The sequence below is a fragment of the Marmota monax genome, unplaced genomic scaffold (assembly GCF_021218885.2).
Source record: "Marmota monax isolate L192 unplaced genomic scaffold, Marmota_monax_Labrador192_F-V1.1 WCK01_AAM20220418_F8-fsc00063, whole genome shotgun sequence".
NCBI lineage: Eukaryota > Metazoa > Chordata > Mammalia > Rodentia > Sciuridae > Marmota > Marmota monax.
Window position 1 is genome coordinate 5,402,579 of NW_026693726.1, and position 25,155 is coordinate 5,427,733.

The 25,155-nt window shown below is 38.7% G+C and overlaps 1 protein-coding gene across 17 annotated transcripts in view; it reads left to right on the forward strand.

The window, feature by feature from the left end:
- The window catches only part of Ncoa2 (nuclear receptor coactivator 2), a 262,844-nt gene extending 237,982 nt beyond the window's left edge, over positions 1-24,862 (forward strand). For 12 of the 17 annotated variants that reach the window (XM_058584414.1, XM_058584420.1, XM_058584419.1 and 9 more), the window contains 8 exons: positions 5,639-5,819; positions 8,633-8,911; positions 9,089-9,169; positions 10,545-10,779; positions 12,790-12,967; positions 13,519-13,717; positions 16,442-16,531; positions 23,689-24,861. In XM_058584414.1, the coding sequence (XP_058440397.1) occupies positions 5,639-5,819; positions 8,633-8,911; positions 9,089-9,169; positions 10,545-10,779; positions 12,790-12,967; positions 13,519-13,717; positions 16,442-16,531; positions 23,689-23,715 (1,270 nt within the window). In that variant the 3' untranslated portion in view covers positions 23,716-24,861. Of the gene's footprint in view, positions 1-5,638; positions 5,820-8,632; positions 8,912-9,088; positions 9,170-10,544; positions 10,780-12,789; positions 12,968-13,518; positions 13,718-16,441; positions 16,532-19,055; positions 22,881-23,688 lie in introns of those variants that run through there. The other 5 variants (XM_046460509.2, XM_046460510.2, XM_046460506.2 and 2 more) reach the window with 5 other exon arrangements.
- Positions 24,863-25,155: the final 293 nt, after the last annotated feature.

Sequence of the window (25,155 nt, forward strand, 5' to 3'; positions counted from 1 at the left end):
TAGTTGAAAATAAATATATATGCTGCCTCTGTAATAGGAGGTAATGTGCAGCATAAATGCTGTAAGAGAAATCAACCACGTTTCCAGAGCTCATCCAGCTGGGGTGTTTGGGAGAGGTTTCAGAGTCTTGTAAAAAGAGAAGGATTTGAGAAGGCAGGGGTGACGGGCCAGTGGAACTGGCAAAAACAGCATCTCAGAGGTCCAGAGCTTATAGAAGCAATAAAAAAATGTTTAGAATAACAGGAGATCATCTCATTTTATGTTATATATAGTTTACCACAATAAAAAAAATTCAGTATCTATAGCCACATCAATGTTTATAACAGCTCAATTCACAATAGCAAAACCCTTCAACAGATGAATGATTAAAGAAAATGTGGTATATTCACAATGAATATTACTCAGCCATCTAAAGAAAAATGGAATTATGGATGGAACTAGAGACTATCATGTTAATATGGATGGAACTAAAGACTGTCATGCTAAAAGTATCATGTTAATATGGATGGAACTAAAGACTGTCATGCCAGTTCCAAAAAACCAAAGGATGAATGTTCTCTCTTATATGTGGGTGCTAACATACAGTAACAGATAGGGAATAGAAATTCATTGGATTAGACAAAGCGGAATGGGCGGGTGGGAATAGGAAAGATAGTAGAATGAATGGGACATAACTTTCCTATGTTCAAATATGAATACACCACCAGTGAAATGCCACATCACGTACAACCACAAGAATGAAATCCTAATTAGAGTAAGTTATACTCCATGTATGTATAATATGACAAAATACACTGTACTGTCGTGTATATCTAAAAAGAACAAATTTTTTTTAAAAGAATAAATTTTTTAAAATACTCAAAGTCAGTCTCAAAAGGTTTGCCTAGAAGAATAGATTAGTAATAGAATAGATTGATAGAAGGTCGTAAATACCAAACTTGGAAGAATTCAGATTTTTTTCACTAAGCTGTCAAAAGAGACTTGAAAAAAGAAAGTGATCAGATTTGTTGGAGTTTTGTTCAGGTGTTGTTTCTTGGTACATGATCTTTTCAAAATGATTTTGAAATGTTCTTTGTCTTTGCTGCATTATAGTTTCACTACTCTGAATAAGGCCTGGCTGGCTTTATTTATTTATTTAGCCTGCTTTGTATTTGATTTGTGTTGTGTTTTACTTATCTGTAGATTCACATTTTTCATCAGTGGTAGAAAGTTTTTAGCCATCTTCTTTCTTATATTGCCCTTCCTCCATTTTCTGTATTCTTTGTTTCTGTGATTCTGATAAGACATGATACGCTTTCTCTTTTCTGCATTATATATTTTTTAATTCTACCCTCTATTTCTTAATTTACGTTCTTTTCATCTTTCTCTACTACATTCAGGATAGTGTATTCATAATTATATGCTTGCTCACTAATTATCTTTTTAGCTATATTTAATCCAATTATATCTTTTGTCTTTAAAAATTCTATTTGTTCATTTTTCATGTTCTCTTATTGCTTGCTTATTTTTGGTTTGACATCTTTAATACCTTTAGACATATATTCATAGTTATTTTCTAAAGTTCTCAATCTAGATTCTGCAATCTGTATACAGGGTAAAAATGGGTGTTCATAACCCACTTGAATCAAACTGTGAAATATGATATGTCAAGAACTATGTAATGTTTTGAACAACCAACAATAAAAATTAAAAAAAAAAAGATTCATCAGCACACAACTGAAAAAATAAAAATAAAGTTCCCAATCTATTAATTTCAATATCCAGATTTCTTGGGGTTCTAAATTGACCTGGTGGCCTGTTTCCCTGAGTATTTTGATTCTCTTTCACTGGGTATTCATAATTGATCTTGGTCAGTGAAATGCCCAGAGTCTGAATTGAGGATGCTCTTCATGAGAGAAGTTTTGTGTTGGGTTTTGCTAGGGGAAGAGAGTCAGTCACTCCCTTGGGTCTCTTTCAGATTCCCTCAACTCAATCCAGCAGTCTCAGGTTAGCTCTTGTAACGTAGACATCTTTGCAGTAGCCCAGTTCCCCAGCTCTCTTCTACTTTATGGATAAAACAGCACCTGTCACCAGTGGCTTAGGAGATGCTCAAGTTTCAGTGTATAGGTAGTGTGCTTGGTTTTGTATTTGCCCCTTTGAGAATGATGCCCTGCAAACCTAGTATCACACTTGTGTTGTATTCATGACCTCTTTGTTTTATAGCAGTGCACTCAAAGCAGAAGTTCCACAGGTGACCTTGAGGCATAAGTGATAATGTTCCTCATACAGGGATGGAAGAGCAGAGGTAAACTGACTGAGGCAGAGAGAGCAGTTTGTTTGGAGCCTAAGCAGTAGGCAGTGAGGGAACTTAAAGAATGTAGGCAATGTTTTTAGTGAGGCAACTTGTTAGAAATCATACAGTTTGAAGATTATTGGAGCCAGGTATGGTGGGTGCATGCCTGCAATCCCACCAACTAGAGAAGCTGAGGCACAAGTTCAAGGCTAGCCTGGGCAGTTGGTGAGGCCCTGTCTCAAAATAAAAATTATAAAGGGCTGGAGATGTAGTTCAGTGGTTGAGTGCCCCTGAGTTCAATCCCCAGTACCAAAAAACAAAAGATTATTACTGGAAGAGAGTTGACCTGGAAGCTCTATTAAGAGTTGGGATCAGAGACTCTGAGAGGACCTTTGTGCAGACTATGTATTTTGTCCTTTGGGGGTTATTTGAAACTTGAAATCATGTAATATTGTTACCAAATCCACAAAAGGCAATAAGGTCCTGAAATATCTTAAGGATGGAATGTATTTCCAGAGCTGCTTATTTGTTTTTTAAATGCGGGTTTTGAACTGAGTCCTGCTTGAGAATAATGCTTTCATCCCAATTGGCATTGCACAGCCTCAGAATTCCTGTGTTGGGCTCTTTTACTTTCTGTATTTTAAGTGAGTAAAAAGAGATTAAGAGCTTTCAATGAAGTTTCAAAAAGAGGGGTAAAAACATATTGTGTGTGTGTGTGTGTTTAGCAAAAAGGAATGTGGTCCCAGCAGTAGAATATGGGACAAAAAATTGGAAACTTCAGATTAACTTCACTCAAAAATAGATTAGGGAGACGCTACAGATGTAACTCAGTAGTAGAGCATTTGCCTGGCATGTGAGGAGCCCTGGGTTCAATGCCCAATGCCAAGGAGGAAAAAAACTAAAAATAGGTTAAAGCAGCAGATAGCTATCATAGGAGAGAAAGAAGGAAAAGTGCTTCCTAGCTGCAGTCCATCCATGTAGGGGGAGAAGCAGAAGGCTAGTCTTTCAAACCTTACTGTGTCCAGGAACCACCTCTGAGGGCTCATTGAAATGCAGCTTCTGAATCACCAGGACTGAATGGGGTTCAGGATTCTGCATTTCTGACAAGACCCCAGGTGATAACCACTCCACTGCTACTCCCGCTGCACTTTAAGTGAAATCCAGGCCACAGAGGAAGAACCACAGTCACCTGGAGAGCTGGGTGGCTTGGCTCATAGCTGGTGGCCTAGAGCAGCAGGCAGAGAGCTTCAGGGAGACTGCTGTAGTTGTTGCACTTGGAGGCAGTGCGTCCAGATATTTGATTCTCATTTCAGGACTCAGATCCATGAGTTGGCTTCTTCTAGGTGTGCTTATTGGATAGAAAACTATTTCTATGGAAACTAGTACAGGATAAATGTCAACAGAGGGTTGTATCAGTGCAGCTTCTGAAGAAACAGAAGTCAAAAATTATAAAATACATCTGGAAGAAAAGATACTTTCAGGTGTCACTCACCTAGCTTCTCAGGCTTAAGAATTTGGTGAAAAGCCAACATCCATTCTTTTTTTTTAAGAGAGAGAGAGAATATTTTAATTTTTTTTTTTTTTTTTTTTTTTAGTTTTTGGCGGACACAACATCTTTGTTTTTTGTATGTGGTGCTGAGGATTGAACCCGGGCCACACGCATGCCAGACGAGCGCGCTACCGCTTGAGCCGCATCCCCAGCCCCCAACATCCATTCTTGACTGACTGGAACTTTTTCACAAGACTCTCCACTTCCAGCTCTTGGGCAATTGTACTGGGGGAGACCCCTTGCTTCACTTCCATGACAAAGTTGGATGCTTTCTCCCTCACTGCCACATCTCTAAAAACCCTCCTGCTCCCAAAGTGTAGCAAGAGAGCAATAATCTAGTATGATCATGGAGGTATTTAAAAACTTAAGAACAATATGGACTGTAAATGAGAAACAAGAGGGACTGTCAGAAACTTACAATGTAAGCCAAGCTATCATAGCAAGAGCCATGCGGTGATAAGAAGAAGGCAGAGGTGTGAGCCTTCACAGCACTCTTTTTTTTTTTTTTTTTTGGAGGAGAGGTGCAGTTACTGGGGATTGAACTTGGGGGTACTCAACCACTGAGCCATATCCCCAGCCCTGTTTTATATTTTATTTAGAGACAAGGTCTCACTGAGTTGCTTAGCACCTTGCTTTTGCTGAGGCTGGCTTTGAACACATGATCCTCCTGTCTCAGCCTCTTGAGCTGCTGGGATTACAGGCATGCACCACCATGCCTGCCCCTTCACAGCACTCTTGAATACAATGGCCACAGAGCCAGTTACGATGCCTTGGAGGAGCCTAGGGCTGGGGACAACAGGTGAAGTATGGCATTGAGGGGACACTGAACTACACAACTTTCTCCTAAAATTACCTAGAGCTAGATGGAGGACACAGATTGTATGCTGACGCACTTGCTATCACTGTTTGAAATTAATTCTTGGTTTCATTGCCCAGCAATATTCAATATTTTAGGGTTCTAGGTCAAAAGAGCATACCAAATTAACTGGAAAAACATAGCATATTTAGAGAGATAACATGATCCCTCCTTGATAAATGTATTCTCACTTTTTGAAGAATGAGTTTGCTTATTTATAAACCTTTATATTCTCCAGAACAACTTATAGTAGCTCTAAGAGTACAAAATAGACTTTCGGTAAAATACAGGTATCATGTCTCCCCCTTAATATTAAAGTAACTCAGAAGCTTTTTTTTAAAAACCACTCTAGCCAAGTACATTGGTACATACCTGTAATCCCAACGACTCCAGAAGGCTAAGACAGAAGGATCAGCAATTTACCAAGACTCTGTCTCAAAAAATTAAAAGGCTTAGGGTGTGGTTCGTTTGTAGAGTGCCCCTAGGTTCAATCCCCAATATCAAAAGATAGCAAGAGAGAAAATTACTAGACTCCATCCAGTCTGTCCCACACTGGTCATCATACCCTCCTGTAGAAAAAGACTGTGAAGTCAATTAGTGCTTCTTACTGAAGTTCAGGAAAGTATAGAACATGCTGGAGGAGTCGGTGTGCATTTGTGGAAGTAGGTGAGCAGGATTCAGGCAGATCAGTGCCACCTTTGTGATCTCCAGCAGCTGCTTTCACCAAACTGACTAAGCCTGAGCTTTGCCAGTTCAGTTGTGAAGTCGGGACAGTGGAAACAAAAGATATACCTCAGATACAAGACTTGTGTCTGATCTGTAATCAACACTGAATAAGTGTATCTTCTCTTTAAGCATAACTTTTATTTAAATTGTCATTTCATTGTACGTTGGGCTGGCGCTGAAGTTTATTGCAGAGACCCTGAAAGTCAACCAGCTTTTCCATCAGCCCAAGGTGAAGTTTGTCTCTTTGCAGGCAACCGTTTGGCAGCTCTCCCGATGACTTGCTGTGTCCACATCCTGCAGCTGAGTCTCCAAGTGATGAGGGAGCTCTCCTGGACCAGCTCTATCTGGCCTTACGGAACTTCGATGGCCTTGAGGAGATTGATAGAGCTTTGGGAATACCTGAACTGGTCAGCCAGGTAAGCATGGGAGCAGGGATGGGCACATTCTTATGGGCACAGAGGTGGCCTTTTGTTTTGTTTTGTTTTGTTTTGTTTACAGATAGTCTGCAGTCGGCTTTGTAGACTATATTTTACCTCCTAACAGTCTGGCCCTGCTTTCTTTCTCCCTCTGTCCTGTTGCTCTCAACTAAATTTTTGCCCAAGAAGGAGAAAAGTGAGAATGAGCTTTACTTGTTATGATTTGGGTTATTGATTAGCAGGGCAGAAACTCAAGCCCAGCTTCCGGTTGCACACAGGGAGGGGGCACACAAGGAGCAAAGAACAGAGAAACTATGAGGATCGTGCCGCCCAGTGACCTAGACCCTCCAGTGCCAGTGGGCATTGGTATTTGGTATTACTCCCATGCTTTTGGGTAGGCATGGACAGTTGTGCTAAAGGAATATTTTGCACATAGGCTAGCAGAAGTGCTTTGAAAAGGGTGGCTTTGGCTCATTAATCAATTTGACCTATATGTGGAAGCACCTGTGAAAATTTGGGGGATATTTTAACATAAATGGGAATGTAAAAAAGTTTACCAATCTTAGTGAGCTTCTTTAGCTTTCCTCCTCTGGTACTTAGTTACTTTAAAATGTAATTCTCTGCTGTGACAGTACCTGACAGCAGTGATACAGTAACCAGCCTAACAGTCTCAAAATGCACCCTGCTGTCTGACTCTGGCAGGAGCTGTATGTGTATGTGTGAAGCAGCACTTCCTGGTGTGCTGTGGGAAAAGTGACCCAGAAAGCCATTACAGTCTGGTCACTGTCTTCCTCTTCACTCAGCATTTATTTTTTATTGCCAAATGTGCCTTCCAAGGTTCAGTCTACTACTTGGACCTTTGGCGTGTCACCAGGTCTGTGAGAAAGGTGATGCAGAGTGAGGGAGACTTCTCTGCAGCATTAAAAATAGTCTTGTCATAATTCCGACAGTTTAGCAGACATAAGTGGGAGTTCAGACTTGTCTATTCATAATGAAAACAACAGAATGGGAAGAAATGACGTGAGGTGTTATATGAGATATAACCTGAAGTAAATCAAGGAAGGAAAATGAAGGTTAAGTATTTCCTGTGTGACTGCCTTTGCCTTTAGTATCAGCTAGAATGCAGGTTTCCATATGGTTATTCTTGAGTGTCTGAGTGACATTTAAAAATGTGATCACTAGGACAAGGAATATAGCTGAATGGTAGAATGCTTGCCTAACATGTGTGAGGCTTCCATTCAGTCCCAAGCACTATGAAAAATAAATTTGATCCTTTATTGCTGAGTGAATTGGAACATTGTTTGTATCAAAACTAGTGTTGTATGGTCATTTAATATTTTATGCTCCTTTTTTCATATTTGTATTATTTCTATTTTGTCTTATCAGATCCATCATCATTATAATGTCAAATTAAACTAAATTATAGAAATGTGGCTAATAGGTAGTTGGGAAATATAAACTACAAATGGACTTCATTTGTTCTCAGGAGAGTCATGTATTATCTTTAAAAATGGAAATTACTGCTGGGCATGTTGACATATGTTTATAATCCCAGTGACTCAGGAGGCTGAAGCAGGAAGATTGCAAGTTCAAGGCCAACCTTAGCAACTTAGTGAGGCCTTAAGCAGCTTAGTGAAACTGTCTCAAAAGAAGAAAGAAAAAGAACTGGGGATGTTGTTCAGTGGTTAAGTACCTCTGGGTTCAATCCCTGGTACCAAAAAATAAAAAATAAAAATGGAAATTATTTAGCATGCATGTGGCCCTAGGTTCAATCCCCAGTACTACAAAAAAAAAAAAGAAAGAAAAAAAAAATTACTTAGGTTTTCTGTCTGTTAAAAGTGGGCAAATATTTAAAGTTCTGAGGTAGCTCAACAGTGAGTGACCCCCTGACTGAGGCTTCATCTACATGTTCTAAATTATCATGGAGAAGACAGGGTCCACAGGCTGACCACAGGGTGGTGCTGACCTGACCTAGGTTTCAGGATAGCTTCAGGATTACATGGTTGAGCCTTTGAGGAAGAACTAGGACAATTTCAGGCTAAAGAAGCTTGAGAACTCTCTTTTACTGATAGGGTCTTTGCTGCCTGTATGCCATTCCTAGAAGTAGGCAAGGAAAAGGAGAATCCGCCCAAGTACAGCTCTCACCTCTGCGTGTGGATATTCAGGGACACCTGCGTCCGAAGTGTTCACCCTGGGGGAAATCCTGGCGCTTGCTACATAGATAAAAGTCAAGAAGTAACAAACACATTAACATGTCTAGTGGGTAATTAGTGGACAGTGGCAAAATGTAGAGCATGTAGGAATTATTAACAGCCATAGAGAACAGTTAAATGAGCAAGACACAGCTTCTTACACTGATGAGGAGCTCAGGTCCCAAGTGGAGAGAATTCCTGTAGCTAACTCCACACCTCCCGTCCTGCTTTGTTATTTGTAAATGGGATCGTTTGGTTGGTACCCCAACATTGCTGATCCCAGCTAGACACCAAGGTGTACTTATCTAATTAAAATGATTTATACGAGTATGAATGATCAAGCAAAAAGGACTTAATACTTCTAGGGGTATTTGCGTCCTTAAGTCCAGACCAGGCTCTGATTGGTGGGGTAAGCAGGAGGCATGCTGTAGTCACGCCCATTTCTTCCCTCCTGGTCTCTTCTTTGTTGAACAAAGAAGCATTCTCTGGAAAGAAAATAGAGTCAGGCTAAAGGTATCTTTTATAGTTAAGTTCAGTGTAGGTGTGAGAGAAAACAGCCTTTTATCTACTGTGCTGGTTTAGTGGCTTAATCTGTTTGTTATTTGGGGGTTTTCTCTTCAGAGCCAAGCAGTAGATCCAGAACAGTTCTCGAGTCAGGATTCCAACATCATGCTGGAACAGAAGGCCCCTGTTTTCCCACAGCAGTATGCGTCTCAGGCACAAATGGCGCAGAGTAGCTATACTCCCATGCAAGAGCCAAACTTTCACACCATGGGACAGCGGCCTAGTTATGCTACACTCCGTATGCAGCCCAGACCAGGCCTCAGGCCCACGGGCCTAGTGCAGAACCAGCCAAATCAACTGAGACTTCAGCTTCAGCACCGCCTCCAAGCACAGCAGGTGAGTTCTTCAGTGAGGCCTATACAGTTCGAGGGGAGATAAGAGGACTAACATGGCCCAACAATGCCCCAACTGCAGATATTTTGGGTTAGGGAGGTCTACTTCTTGGGAAACATGATTTGAAGTAAAGTATATTTTGTTTTTAAAATGCACTGATTCCTATGTGTATGCATTTAGAATCGCCAGCCTCTTATGAATCAAATCAGCAATGTTTCAAATGTGAACTTGACTCTGAGGCCTGGAGTACCACCTACACAGGTAAGGGGGCAAACCAGCCCACAGCTTTTATTGTATCCATTTAGATTGTCTCAGCATTTCTCCTGCCTGACAACCTGAGTGAAGTAATGTGTGGGCCATGAGATCCAGACCCACACACTAGTTCTGCAGTGTCCCAGCTGTCTATTTAATAGTCTGTCGCTTTTTTAGTTCCCTCCTAAACGTGCATTTTTATTGCCAGGTGCCATTGATTCTTGTTATTCATGGGATTTATGTTATATAAAGTCACTAAATTAGAGAATACTAAACTATTGCTCCTCGGAGGAATGCAAGGTTGGGTACCTATAAGCTTTGGTCACATTTTCATCAACCAGTCAGTACATAACCTTGTATTAAATGTGTTTTCTGTTTAAAGGCTTTTAATATGTACATATATGTTGTTGACTCATTAACATTGAACTCACATCCAGTAGACTGTAACTCGGGCCTGAACAAAGCTTATCTAACACCCGGGCTTTCTCCATGATCACATCACAGCCTCTCACACTTAGACAGTGCTTCAACACTGCACTTGGGGGCTATTTTAAACAGTAAAATCACCAACGAAAAGCATGACAGTGTGAGAAACATGGAACCAATTAGGCCACAAAAGGCCCCTTGTTTACAGTATGAGAGCTGAAACAAGAAGGCAGAGTGGCCTTGTTCAGCGTCAGCTGGAGACATGCACGATGGGCATCTGGAACTTTTGCCCCTGTGCTCTTGTCCTTGAGTGGCCACCACAGTGCCGTGAGTATTAATTTAGTGAGTAGGCAACTTCATGTACATGGAAGTCACAAATAAGGATGACTGCCCATGTCTCCTTAGGGGACCCATAAATAACCTCATACTGTAACAAGCACCAGCATTCTTCCCTCATCCTCTTCTCTGTTCTTCCTCCTTACCCTGTCTCCTCTGTCCTGGCTTCTCTGTATGTCCCTCTCAGCCTCTCTTGCTCCACCATTCCCCTCTTTTCTTCCTGTGTTCAGCCTTTCCTGAAGTGTTCCTTGTCCCTTTTTGGCATCGTGACTTGGTTTCTTTTTAGATTTGAATGCCCCTTGAAAAACACTAAATTGCCATCCTCAGGGCTTATGTCACAGTCTTCTTATAGAAAGGACTGTGCTTTTGTGAGTCCTATATTTAATGGGTTAATTGATAATAACATTCAGCTTAACCCTGCTAAGTCCTAATAAGTTTTCAGAGTCATTTCTGTAGAAGTTAGAAGCTCCCATGTTCAGCCATCAGTTGTTCAACTCTTAGTATTTCTTTCCATATAAATTTTATTTTTCAAATGATTTTACACAAGCTGGTGCCATTCATTGTCCTATCTAATCTATGACTACCCCCAATGTTTCCCTCCATCTGTTGCCCTTGATTTTAGGCACCTATTAATGCACAGATGCTGGCCCAGAGACAGAGGGAAATCCTGAACCAGCATCTTCGACAGAGACAAATGCATCAGCAGCAGCAAGTTCAGCAACGGACTTTGATGATGAGAGGACAAGGGTTGAATATGACACCAAGCATGGTGGCTCCTAGTGGTATGCCAGCAACCATGAGCAATCCCCGGATTCCCCAGGCAAATGCACAGCAGTTTCCATTTCCTCCAAACTACGGTACTGGACTTACATCCCCAACACCTTTCACCAGTCCTTTCTCCCCAGTGTCCCCCAGTCCTGGGTCACAGCTCCTCTCTCACAGCTCTTTGCATGGCTCCCAGATGAATCTGGCTAACCAGGGAATGATAGGAAATCTGGGAGGACAGTTGGGGCCTGTCAGGAGTCCCCAAGTCCAGCACAGTACCTTCCAGGCTCTCAGCTCAGGTACCACTTTTCTCTGAGTGCAGGTCTTACTTAAGAATGACCGAAGTAAGTGTGTATGTGTAGAGCGTGTCTATCTTATTGAGTGTGTATGAATATATTTGTTGCTGTCATTGTCTGTGAACCCAGGTGTATATGTATATATTGATATTTATATTTGAGTTCCTCTGAGTCTGACTCAAACAAATCAATAGATACAAAATACTGAAAGACATAAATTTATATACAATAAATATTCTATAACTTTTGAAGAATGAAGACTAATGATTATACCAGATCTTTAATGAATAGATAATTCTTAGAAAGTGCTATATAGAAACCACAATGGGAGACCTCTTAGTTTTTTTTCCTATTGATTTGTTATTTAATGTCAGTCTTAAGAGATGAGATTCCAAGAGTATAATGTCATAAACATTAATATTTGTGTGCATGTCATGTATAATTAATAGTTGAATTATTAATGAACCTAAAGTGCTTACATTAACCATCAAAATTATTTTTCCTACCCTTGCCTGAATTATGTATAAAAACAAGTATTAAGTCTTTGTGACTAAAATTCAAGTCTCCTATTACTTTAAAGAAACAAACAGAATGTGCAGCTTTTTTCCAGCAAAAGCTTAAACTTTTTATAGCTAATTTAAATATTAAGCATGTATGTTTCACAAATCTTAAGCAAAAATTTACTTAATACCATCCCTGAAATATTCTACAAAGTTGCTTCCTTTCTCCCCCCTCTACTTTGTTTGCTCTATTTCCTTATTATTTTTTTTTTCTTCATACCAGGGATTGAACCCACGAGTGCTTAGCCACTGAGCTGCATCCCCAGCCCTTTTTTTATGTTTTATTTAGAGACAGGATCTTGCTGAGTTACTTACAGCCTCACTAAGTTGCAGAGGCTGGCTTTGAACTCATGATCCTCCTGCCTCAGCCTTCTGAGCCACTGGGATTATAGGAGTATGCTGCACCACACCTGGCTCAATTTCCTTTTGTTTTTGTTTGTTCGTTTTTGTTTTTGTGGTGCTGGGGATTTAACCCAGGGCCTTCTGCATGCAAGGCAAGCACTCTACTAACTGAGCTATATCCCCAGCCCCTCAATTTTCTTTTTGATAATTTAGAAGTCTGCATAAAAATTCTTTCTTTTCTTTAAGGGTAAACTCCATTTGCCTCAAAACTAAGCAAGTATCACATGTTGAATATTTTCTTTTATCATTAATCTTGGATAGCACTGAAGTATCAGAGTCCTTTTGAAGGACAAAGTAAGCTAAACATGAATAATTATTTTTCAAAAGCATCCATCTCATCATGGAATGACTTGTTAATAAAAAATTATTCATGTGTTAACTTTTCTTATAGCTGAACTTTAATCCAGTGTAAACCTAAACAATCCTGATGTAGTGGATTAAAGTACTGTTAAATCCACTAAGTTTTTTTAAATATTAAAGACTTTGACATTCAGGTTAAAGATGGATATATATATAATTAACCCATTGTTGATTTGGAGAGGATTTGAGGCAAGAGTAATATTTTATCTCACCCGGAACTTGGTTGTTAGTATGGCTTCTAGGCCCACCCACCCACACCCACACACCACCTACTATAGAGAATCAAAGTGTGGAGATTTTTTTTTCTTTAAGTCTTGCATTTTATCTCAGCTCAAAATCTTTTTCAAATGTAAGTAATTACCAGCACATGCTCATGTATTTGAAGGTAATTTTCTATGTATATTTAATTTGGAATGTTCTTTTTTCCCCCAGGCTTTATCATAAAACTAATGGTTGCTTTTGAATTTTTGTTTTGTTTTTTAAGGAATAAGTCAGCAACCTGATCCAGGCTTTACTGGGGCTACAACTCCCCAGAGTCCTCTAATGTCCCCCCGAATGGCACATACCCAGAGCCCTATGATGCAGCAGTCTCAGGCCAACCCAGCCTATCAGGCCCCGGCAGACATGAATGGATGGGCGCAGGGGAACATGGGCGGAAACAGGTAATGCCAAGTTTCTGTGTCTTTTTGAGATAATGGTCACCAAGGAAACTTTCTATAGACTACCTTTCTCGTTTCTGTATTTTTTTTAACTTATTTGCTCAAGTAAATCACTAAGTAAGCCAGTTTATTCATCTCAGGGCAGAAGTCACCCAAAATTTGCAAAAGCTTAGCAAAATACCTCTTCTTTTCAAGTAAAAGCGAAAACTCTAAGCAGGTATCACCCCACTAATTTATCACAGAGACTGCTGTGGAAAGGCAGTAACATAAAGCCACCCTTTTTCAGTGCATGTTATAAAAGCAAAATGGAAAGCTCTTCTGATGCAGCCGGAAAGTGGGGAACACACTTCAAGAATTGCTGGGTGGTTCCTGCAGCACTTCCCCTGCTGATTAGGCCTCATCGACCCCATCACCTGATGGCTGTCCTCCCTGGGCTCATGCAGTTTAGTTATTCACTCTAAAGTAAAAGCCCTAGCAACAAGTTCTCAAAACTGCCTGCTTCTGTCTGCCATTGGGCTCTAACATTTTATTGCATCTTTCCCCCTGTGTTCTAGCATGTTTTCACAACAGTCCCCACCACACTTCGGACAGCAAGCAAACACCAGCATGTACAATAACAATATGAACATCAACGTATCCATGGCAACCAACACGGGTGGCATAAACAACATGAACCAGATGACAGGACAGATCAGCATGACCTCAGTGACCTCCGTGCCTACGTCGGGGCTGTCCTCCATGGGTCCCGAGCAGGTAAACATGAAACACCAAGCAGCCTGGTGTCCTCTGATGATAGCTTTTGTCTAATTTTGCATTAACTGTGTCTTTCCACGTCCTTAACATCTTCCTTCAATTCCCACATTTATTTTGAAGACTGTTTTTTCACCCTGTTTTCACCTGTTAGTGAGATTAACAAAAATATTAAGAACAAAATAAACTTGAAAGGATTCCTGACTGCTGAAGAATTTTTTAAAAAATATTTGTTACCTTCACATCATTTACATTTGTTTTTCATTTGAGGAATTTAGCGATATCTAAAATGAATCTCTAAAAATAGAATGTTGAGTCTGCATTTTACATTGCTTTATTTTGGGTTTGTAGTTTAAGAACTGACTTTTTTCTTAATGTAAACACCAAATGAAAAGCAAGGGACAAACTACCTGACACCCAGTTAGCTTAAAATAGTACTTCATTCATGCAGGGAGGCTAACACAGATAATCCAAGAAGTGTTCCTTTTCATCATTGGAACGTGGGTGCCATGATTTTTGGAAGGGAGTTAGTTTATTTTAATAATTTCATTTGGTATTAAGTATTTCTATCCCAAAGAATACACCAGGTGGCAAAGAGACTCAAAGCATTTGGTATGGTAAACTGCCAACCCAGAACTCAAAAATAATAATTTTACCATGGCATTTTTATCATGGCATTTACAAAATATCTTAGTTTTTTAATATATATTTTAATACATATGTGTGTGTGTATATATATATATATATATATTTTTTTTTTTTTTAGTTGTAGATGGACCCAATACTTTTTATTTATTTTTATGTGGCACTGAGGATCGAACCTGGTGCCTCATGCATGTGAGGCAAGCGCTCAACCACTGAGCCACAACACCAGCCTCAGAATATCTTGTTTTTAAATGGCCCAAAATGTTGTTCATTCTGCTACTGATCCTCAGTGGTTCATTCAAAGTAAAATTGTGGCAAGGACCCTGAATTTTATTTCATATATGGAAAAATTGAGGCATGGGTACTTTAAAGAACATAAGTAATGAGTCATTATCCGCCCCATGAATTTCAATCTTGTTTTTTATTGCTGTTTTTTCTTAATGTGATGCTGCAGATTGGCCTTCCACATGGAGCTGCATCCTCAGCCCTTTTTATTTTTTATCTTAAGACAGGGTCTCACTCAGTTGCCCAGGCTAGCCTCAAACTATCTCAGCTTCTGAATAACTGGGATTATAGGCATGTAATACCATGCCTGACTGATTAGGTCTATTGAATTCTGATGTTAGTAAACCACAATTTTGTGAAATTTTCCAAAAATGTGACAACTCCTCAAGTGTTTTAGTCTATAAAATAATGATTAATAAATATGTAAGGTGGTGCATAAGGAAATTGAAAGCCCTTTGTAATTTAAGAAAGCTGTATGTTATTTATAACTTTTGCATGGATTTAAAACCTTTTGGGGGAAAGTGGGGAGACTGGATATCATAAAGATATAAGGAAGATTAGTAGAGTAGAAAGAGATTCAAAGAGAGGAGGGACAGGAAAGGAGAAGAATTCTGGAATGAATTTAACAAAACTGTGTGTGTTATGTGAATATATAAAGATAGCACTGCAAATTCCACCTTTATGTATATGTAGAAAGCACCAATCAAAAATAAATAAGTGAGTGAAAGGAAGATCAGTAGAGTAGAAGAAGGGGAATATTGGGAGGGAGGGTGGAAGGGAAAAGAAAGTAATGACGATTGAAAGGGAATAAGTTAAACTCAACCATGTATGATTTAGTCAAAATAAATGCAGCGCTGTTTATAACTATAATGCTATAATTTAAAAATCTGTTAAAAATAAAAAAAAAATTTAAACTTTTTGAATATCAGGGTTAATTTGCAGGCCAAGAAACACAACTGCAGTGTCTTCTGATAAAATCATTTTTGTGTGTGTATACAGATGCTGCTGAGCATGGTGATGTACACCTATAATCCCAGCAGCTCCAGAGGCTGAGGCAGGTTTGAGGCCAGCTTTAGCAATTTAGCAAAGCCTTGAGCAACTTAGTGAGACCTTATCTCAAAATTAAAAAGAAAAAGGGCTGGGCATGTGGCTCAGTGGTAGAGTGCCCCTGGGTTCAATCACTGGTGTCCACCTGTCCCCCAAAAAGAAATACACACACACACACACACACACACACACAACTGCTAACAGATTGTTGGCTTTGTTAGGGTAATTTACAGAATCCAGTGCCGTTTTGGGTATTCACACTTGCTCTTGCTAATTACTAACTTGCCTAAGTGACAAAGATGTCAGGAAATTGCATCTCAGATGACTTTCACAGTCTCAAATATGAGTCATTGGTCTAATATGAACCAGACAAAAGAGTGAATGGCATGAAAATGTTTCCAGTATTATCTCTGTTTTATTTCTGTACAGAGTGCAGATCAAATTTAATTTCAAAAGCAGCAAGTGTATTGCAAGTACTTATTTTTATGCTTCTCTATACTCTCCTCAAAATGTATACATGAGAGAATAGGTATAGCGATGAAGTCCTTTTTTTTATCCCCAGTAGGGATGGAGCCCAGTAATGATGTGCAAGTTAGGCAGGTGCTTTACCACCAAGCTACATCCCCAGACTTGAAGCCATTTGTATCATGCTTTTCCATATACTCCTAAGAAAAGAATAGGAAGCATAAGGGGATGGTTGTTCTCCAGTGCTCTTTTGGATGTCCCATTATCATGTCTTGTTGCCCTCAGGTTAATGATCCTGCTCTTAGGGGAGGCAACCTTTTCCAAAACCAGCTGCCTGGAATGGATATGATTAAGCAGGAGGGAGATGCATCACGGGTAAGAAACAGCATAAGACTATGGTAGTGAAGTGACATGAATCTTTTGTAGACCAAAATTAGCATAGATTTATTATCAACCAGTACATTAAAGGTGGTTATAAATTATCTCATTTCATTTAGCATACAGTGCTTTTTTGTGAATAGTTGTTTCCTTAAACTCATTGTAATTGATCTTATATTAACGAATCAAGAACCCTAATTTTGCAGAGTATGGTAGCTTGCACCTGTAATCCTAGTGACTTGAGAGTCTGAAGGCAGGAGGATTGCAAGTTCAAAGCCAGACTCAACCACTTAGTGAGACCCTGTCTCAAAGTAAAATTTAAGCTGATCGCAAAGTCTCACACCCTTAATGCCAGTGTCTTGGGAGGCTGAGACAGGAGGATCACAAGTTCAAAGCCAGCCTCAGCAATGGCAAGGCGCTAAGCAACTCAATGAGACACTGTCTCTGATGGCTGGGGATGTGGCTCAATGATTAAGTGCCCCTGAATTCAATCCCTTCAACCCCAAAAAATATATAAATAAATACAATTTTAAAAGGGCTGGGCATATAGCTCAGTGGCAGAACACTTGCCTAATATGCATGAAATCCTGGGTTCAATCTTCAGTGCCCCCTAAAAAAGTATGTGGAAGATTTAATGACCCCTTTCTGCCCCCGCAACATTGCAGCCAGAATGCCACACCAGGTAGTGTGACTCCAGAGATCCATACCATGCTTGCTGCTGTCATTCACCAAACTGATTCTGGCCAGTAGCTGCCCATTGATGCTAGTCATGGAAAAAATACTGCCTTAATGATTAAAACCCTATAAATGTAATAGGATATAAAAATATCTTAGTAGATTTTTTTTTTCTGGACCTACTCGAATATTGAAAGGATTTCTAACATTTTCATCAGTACCATGTAGTATATTCATATGAAATCATATTAGTGATACAAGCTAGGAATGTATATCCTCAGCTTAATCTTATAAAAGTACATTAACTATTTTTCTCTAAGAAGAACCATAATTACAAATGTTCTTCTAGGCTCTGAAGAGAAGTGTGTGCCTGGTCAGGGACTAATGTAATTCTACCTTGACCTCTAGAATTTATGATCTGTCAACTGGTTATATATAAAATCAATCTCTCTCTCTCTCTCTCTCTCTCTCTCTCTCTCTCTCTCTCTCTCTCTCTCTCTCTCTCTCTCTCTCGTATGTTACTAAGGACTGAATTGAACCCAGAGTCACTTTCCCACCGAGTTAATATCTTCAGCCCTTTTTATTTTGAGAAAGGGTCTCACTAAGTTACCCAGGCTGGTCTTGAACTTGTGATCCCCCTGCCTTGCCCTACTGAGTTGTTGGGATTATAAGCATGCACCATCGCACCTGACTAAACCTAGATAATCTCTGTGGCTCTTCTCTGCTAACTGTGCTAACTGTCTGAATCCCAGAAGCAGTAGCTACATGTTCCACAGCATCTACTCTACTGTTTCCCCTCAGAGAACTCAGATCACTTTTGTATTTGATGATTTGCCTTGCCTATTCAGTAATTTTTGTGATTGCAGTGACTAGAACTGTCTTGTCCCATCATTGGGCACATCACTGTAGTATGTACTCAGTATTTGCCAAATAGATAGAAACTTCTGGGAGGAAGATGGGTAATAGCCAAAGAAAATCACTGACAGATATAATCACAGCAACCGAGGAAATACCTACAGCTAACTCCTGCTCACAGCAGCCTTGATAGCCCGTCATCCAAATCATCAGTATATAGCAACCAAACTAGCAGGAACACCCCTAGGACCAAAACCCAGGTTTTTAGCTTGCTGAAGCCAGGGAAAGCACACCCACTAGACCTGGGAAGTATCTTATAGGAGAGAATCAAGAGAAATAGTTCATAGGAAGTGGGTTTGTACTGGAGGAATCAGAGGAAGGATTAGGAAGTAGCAGCCCCTTCTGGATTGGATGCTACTCAAAAGCAAGATTCAGCAACTGGGTTGTATCAGTCATATTTGTTGAGAAGGTGAAAGAAATGAAATAGGACTAATACACCATTCGTAGTCGGACAGAGGTCATTCAGGAGAGACTGACTAATGATGCTTTTGTCATCTGTCTCCTGCAAGAAACCACACAGTGGGTCTGCTGGCCTAAGCCTCATCCTTCAGGAGACATTGCATTCAGCCAGGCACGGTGGTGTAGACTTGAGAGGCTGAGGCAAAAGGATCGCAAATTCAAAGCCAGACTCAGTAACTTAGTGAGACCCTAAGCAACTCAGTGAGACCCTGTCTCAAATGAAAACATGTTTAAAAGACCTGGGGATTTGGCTCACTGATTGAACTTTCCTGGGTCCAATCCCTGTTACCCCCTCCCCCCAGAAGAAGGAAAGGGTTTTGTTCAGTGGGAAACTTGTCCAGATTTGAATCCCTGTACTCTCCCAAATGTGGCCTTGTGATTTGCATCCTTTAGAATAGTCAGTATTTTGATGTTTTTGTCGTGTTTCATCAAAAACTCAAGATGTTTTATGATTTTGCTTGTTTTCCTGCAGAAGTACTGCTGACCTTGAAGGTAGCTGGTTGCTTCTTTCTTCAGCTGACCGGGCTCATTTGCTCAAAATACTTACCAGTCTGGAGAGCTGTGTCTCTTTGTTTTGACCCAACTGACCTGCCCGCCAGTTCTCCCAGAGCACGATGAGCTGACGGCCTGGGCCCAGGCTCCCAGCAACGAGTTTTCCCAGCAACACTCGGCTGCTGTAGGAGGAGCTGCCTCCTCTCGTCTCAGTCTGAAGCGCGAGTCCAGACAGTCACTCAGTCTGTTCACTGCATTCACCTTAGTGCAACTTAGATCTCTCCTGCAAAGTAAATGTTGACAGGCAAATTTCATAACTGTTTCAGATGAATGTATTTAAATGTATGTATTTAAGGAGAACCATGCTCTTGTTCTGTTCCTGTTCAGTTCCAGACACTGGTTTCTTGCTTTGTTTTCCCTGGCTAATCAGTCTAGTACAAAAAAATTAAGATTTCATCTGGGGGAAAGAAAAGAATTCTAAAAACAAACTGTTTTTAAGCTAAAGCCTGCGTTTGGGACAGAAGCAGACCCCGTGGACAGTGCTGTATGTGCAGACACACCCAATAAGTGAAGACCTATAAAGTCATAGTTGTATCTTTGCAGAAAGCGCTAAAGACCATGTTGGAAAGGGATTCCAGTTATTGAACAGACGAAAAGAAGCCTGTGAGAAGGCTGTTAATATTAACAAGTATCTCTTCCATTTTTTTCTCTCGAGAAGAAATATTTTTCATTTCTAAATTAAGTTTCCTTTAGATTGATCATCTTGAATTAGCATCTCCCCTTCCCCTTCTGGTTCTGACTCTTGCCTCCCCCTGTTCCCCCTACTTTCATTCATTTTTTAAAAAATAATATAAGCTACAGAAACCAGGTAAGCCCTTTATTTCCTGAAATGTTTTGCCAGCCACTTACCAATTGCTAACTATTGAATTTCAGAAAAATGCATTTACTGACAAGGAGAGGAGCAAAGTTAAGACTTGACACCAGTCAAGCTAAGGACACCTGCTTTGGAAGCATGTTTATTCTGTTCCCCAGCAACTCTGGCCTCCAAAACAGGAGAAAACACTATAACTAGTGTATTGAAATTGACAGCAGATATCACGACAGATTTAACCTCTGCCATGTGTTTTTTATTTTGTTTTTTAGCAGTGCTGACTAAGCCGAAGTTTTGTAAGGTACATAAAATCCAATTTATATGTAAACGAGCAATAATTTAAGTTGAGAACTTAAGTGTTTTAATTGTATAATTTTTGTGAGGTATACATATTGTGGAATTGACTCAAAAAATGAGGTACTTCAGTATTAAATAAGATATCTTCGTAGCAATGTCTCCTAAAGGTGTTTTGTAAAGGATATCAATGCCTTGATTAGACCTAATTTGTAGACTTAAGACTTTTTATTTTCTAAACCTTGTGATTCTGCTCATAAATCATTTATCTAATCTGTATGATATGCAGCCGCTGTAGGAACCAATTCTTGATTTTTATATGTTTATATTCTTTCTTAACGAACCTTAGAAAGACTACATGTTACTAAGCAGGCCACTTTTATGGTTGTTTTTCTGCCCACTCTGGTAGGGGAATAATATTTTATTAATTGGTGTCAGTTTCAGATAACTGCAATACCAAGAAACTGATGACCTTTTTGAGCTATTTCTCCCCAACCCCTAATACACATACTTTCTTACCTAAATTTCAGAATGATATCTTTTTGATGTCTAAAAAGCAAAGCATTTTATAATATCTCATTAGCCAGGCTTTTTAGGAACAGAGAAGTTTTTCCTTGAAATTTGATTAATTGTTTATTTGTGGCAGGGTGAAATATGTACAAACTACCCCTATTTATATTTATATCTCTCTCTATATGCACGGATTACAGAAATATAGAAAGAGATATAACCCAAAGATAAGTGGTAAGTAGACAGTCTAAAAGTGTTGCTCCATACTAAAGAAACTTCTGGAAATTTGCATTTCAATACCTTTTTCCACTTTGAGAGGGATCTCAATACAGGGAGGTGGCCAAGGAACAGCATTTCTCGGTGGCCACCAGTTCATATGTCCCCTCAAAAGGCTCTACTTTTCTCCACCAAACCATTGGGTTGCCCAGCTGTGATGGTAAAAGCAAGCAGATGTGGGCCCAGAACTCCAGGACCTCATCCATGTGATGAGGCTCACATGGTGCACAGTTTAGTGTGATCAGTTTTGAGTTAATTTTTAGAACTATGAGAGTTAGAATCTGACTTTAACTTCACACAGCACAAAAGAGAAAATGGAGTTTAACCCGGATTTATTTTAAGTCCTTTTTCACTTTACCATCCAAAAATACCTCCGTATCTTTCATTTTTTATCCATCTGCCCACTGTGTTTTAACATCAATCCAAGTTGGACAAATCTGCAGATCTGTGGTACTGGTAGTTCAGAATAACTCATGATCATTACTGTCTTGAAGGAAAAGAGATTATAAATTCTCTTAAGGTTCAGATCAGGTAATGGATTTTGTTTTACATCTAATTAGGAGAAGAAATAAGTGAAGGAATCCTCTGATCATATTGATCACTATAGAAGCAAAAGCCAAATCAGTTCCCTTCATTATCAGTATTTCTCATGCTGTACACAATAAATTTGTTAGACTGAGTACTTGGTTTTTGTTTAAGAGAACAAATAATCAGTGTTTTACTTATATTACTAAATGTGAAAAACATAATGTGAAAAGTATACATACATTAACTTGGTTGTAAAACCCATTTAAGTGTTCATGTAATGTGGTAAGTTTAAAAAGTGAAGTGAGTTGTTTTACTACAATGAATTCATTTGACTCAAAGATTAAAATGCCCCTCCCACCACGTGTATCTCTTATGGCCTGTAATAATTGAAAGCAATGTTTTTGCAGTTTATATAATGCAATTTTTAATCTGTGTTTAAAAATGGAGTTCATATGGGCTTAACACATGAACTGGGTGGCACAGATCCACTTGCAGAACCCAAAGATACACAATCAATTTTGAAATGCAACTTAAGCCATTAATTGTTGGTGTGAATTTAAAATTTTCTAGTGTTTGTATGGTAGTATGCTGCCTAAGAGCAAAGCATTCTCTGCACAAAAGAAAATTACTGTAGTGGCTTCGATTTTAATTAGAATTTTCTCCCTGGTGTTTCTTTATAGACTAAAACAAAATCTTTTAAGTTTCTTACTACAGGTAAAAGCTATGTGCAAGAACCTCAAAATGCTAAAATCTAGCATAATGCCTTAGATCTGTTTTTAAGTCTTGTATATTCCTACATAGCTGTCCAATGTATTATATTTGTATAGTGAATTGTGTACAATTTTTGAATAAGTGCATCATCACTTAATCTTTATGTTATTGAATAGTGATGATGATACATTTCTTCAAACATTTAACTGTCGTTTTTTTTTTTTTTCCTTTGTCATTGTGGGTTTTATTTGTACAGTTCCTCATAAAGTTGCATCTGAGATGTGTGTATATGAAAAGATTATACAAGGGTAAAATTAAGCAATATATTAACTATGGTTCTTCAGGAGAAAGCTTACAGTGTTTCAGGTTGTGATTTATTTTCAAAACAGAGTTGACTCTGAACATCACTTTGTTCACCTGCATTGATGTTTGTATTTCTAGTGTGAGCAGTTTATGCAAAGGTAGATATATTCAGAGAAATTTTAAATACATTTATGCAAGTTAATATTGCTTTGCTGATGCTATTTGCTTATTTGATGTTAAATAATGCTATTGTAAATAAAGAATTCTGTTGTTATTGCATCATTTAATAAATTTTAATGCCTTCGGGTTTTACATGGCTTTAGAGATTTTAATGTGTTCATATTGTATTTTCTTTTATAATTAAATTAAAAATACCTTAACTGTCATTTAGTAATTTCTCATATTGATACAGAAGTTGACACATTCACATCAGTTTAACATTTCATTCTAACAATAACCCTTTTCTTTTCTTCCTTTCTTCTTTCTTTCCTTCTTTCTTTCTTTTGCTGGCAAATGAACCCAGGGCTTTGCACATGCTAGGCAAACACTCTACCACTGAGCTATCCCCAGCCCCCCAGTAACCCATTCTTTTTTTTAATATTGGAGGTTGAACCCAGGGGCACTTAACCACTTAGCCACATCTCAAGCCCTTTTTTATTTTTTATTTTGAGACAGGGTCTCACTGAGTTGCTTAGGATCTTACTAAATTGATGAGGTTGACTGAGTTTCTGGGGTTACTAGCATGTACCACCACATCTGGTTAGATTTTCAGTTTGAAGATAAGGAATGTGTCCTGTTTAAGATTAAATACAACTTATATAGGACAAGTCTATTCCACAGAGTCCGAAATGATGTTAGTAGTCTTTTCACCATTCTGTTCCACTTCCCATTCCCAAATCTCCAAAAAGGTTCATGAGAATACTGTGGACTTTGAACTAGTTTATTAAGATTTTATATATAAAAATCTCACATGTGAGAATATTCATAATGGTTTACTGGGTTTGTTCATAATTGGGAAATAATGCAAATATAAAATATCTAAATCCTATATCATAAACTATATGCAATATTAGTAAATACATCTGTTTTCTTCCTTTCTTTCTCTCTCTCTGAAATACAGGTTTGTTCAGCCCATTACAGATGCTAGCTTGAAAAGGACCGAGTCCTGGGATAAATTCTACAAGTACAAGGCACAGAGGTCTATTCAGCTGGGAGTATATCCTAGAGCTTTTTGTTTGTTTTATTTTGTGGTGCTTGGGATCAGACCCAGGGCCTTGAACATACTCAGCAAGTACTCTATCACTGAACTACTCACGCCCCAGACCCTGGGATTATGTTTTGTACCAAAAATAGGAATAGAGATGAGAAAACTATGCTATTAGTGGTCTTAGCTGATGAAGAGAAGAAAAAACTCCTAACTTAATAGATGCTATTTGATAAATCTTCATAGAAGAGATTTCATTCATAGGAAGATTTCTAGGAAGAGTGAATATCATAATTCTACTTAAGGTTATTTATCATCTGGTACAGTCCAAATCCACTAAAAGTAGTAAAGTTAACAAAAGGCTCACAGCCAATGCTAAAAAATTAAGTATGAATTTTAGGGATGGAAGAGAAAAAAACACTTTCAGCCAATTTGACCATCTATAGGGAAAACTTAAATGAATCAATTGACCAGCTCTTGGAATGAATAAAAAGGCTCTGTAAGATGGCTGTGATATGCAAAATCAACATTGAGTCCACGCTAATAACCAATCTTTTGAACTTGTTTTTATGTAAACATTAAACATGGGATGCCATGTTTGGTACACGTATACATGGTATAATGTTTGATCAATTTGCTCAAACATTGAACATCTGTTTATGGTGAAAACATTCAAAGTCACTTCTTCCAGCCTTCTGAAATATACAGTCCATTATTGCAAACTGTATTGTGCAACAATACAACACACACCAGGATTTGTTCCTGTCACAGTACTTATTGATCAACTTTTCCCCATAACCAGTTCATAAATGTCTTTTTAGGTATCTCCATTCACAATAACGATATTGCAGCGCTTATCAAGTAAAATTATACACCCAACATGAAGTGTAAAAGACCTTTATGGAGACAACTCTGAAATTTTGCTAAAAAGACCTGAAAAAATGGAGACATTCCAGGAACCAGAAAGACCCATTATTATAAAACTCTCCATTCCTCCCTCAAATTCATTAAAATTTCAATCAATATCCAAAAAATAATATGAACTTGGAAGATAAATGTGCAACAATAGGTGAGAACATTTAAATAAAAAAAGATGTGGAACTTCTGTGGGGTTTCTTGTTGGTTTTTTGGGGGAGGTACTGGGGATTGAACTCAGGGGCACTCAACCACTGAGCCACATGCTCAGCCCTTTTTTGTGTTTTATTTAAGAGACAGGGTTTCACTGAGTTGCAAATGGATCAGAGGGCTAAAGATACTGCAATAAAAATTATTAGAATATATTTACTTTGTTGAAAAAATGAAAGCATTTGTTAAGAAAAAACAGTAGTTATTAAGAGAATAAATAATATTCTACTAAATTGAATATTTAATATCTAATATTCT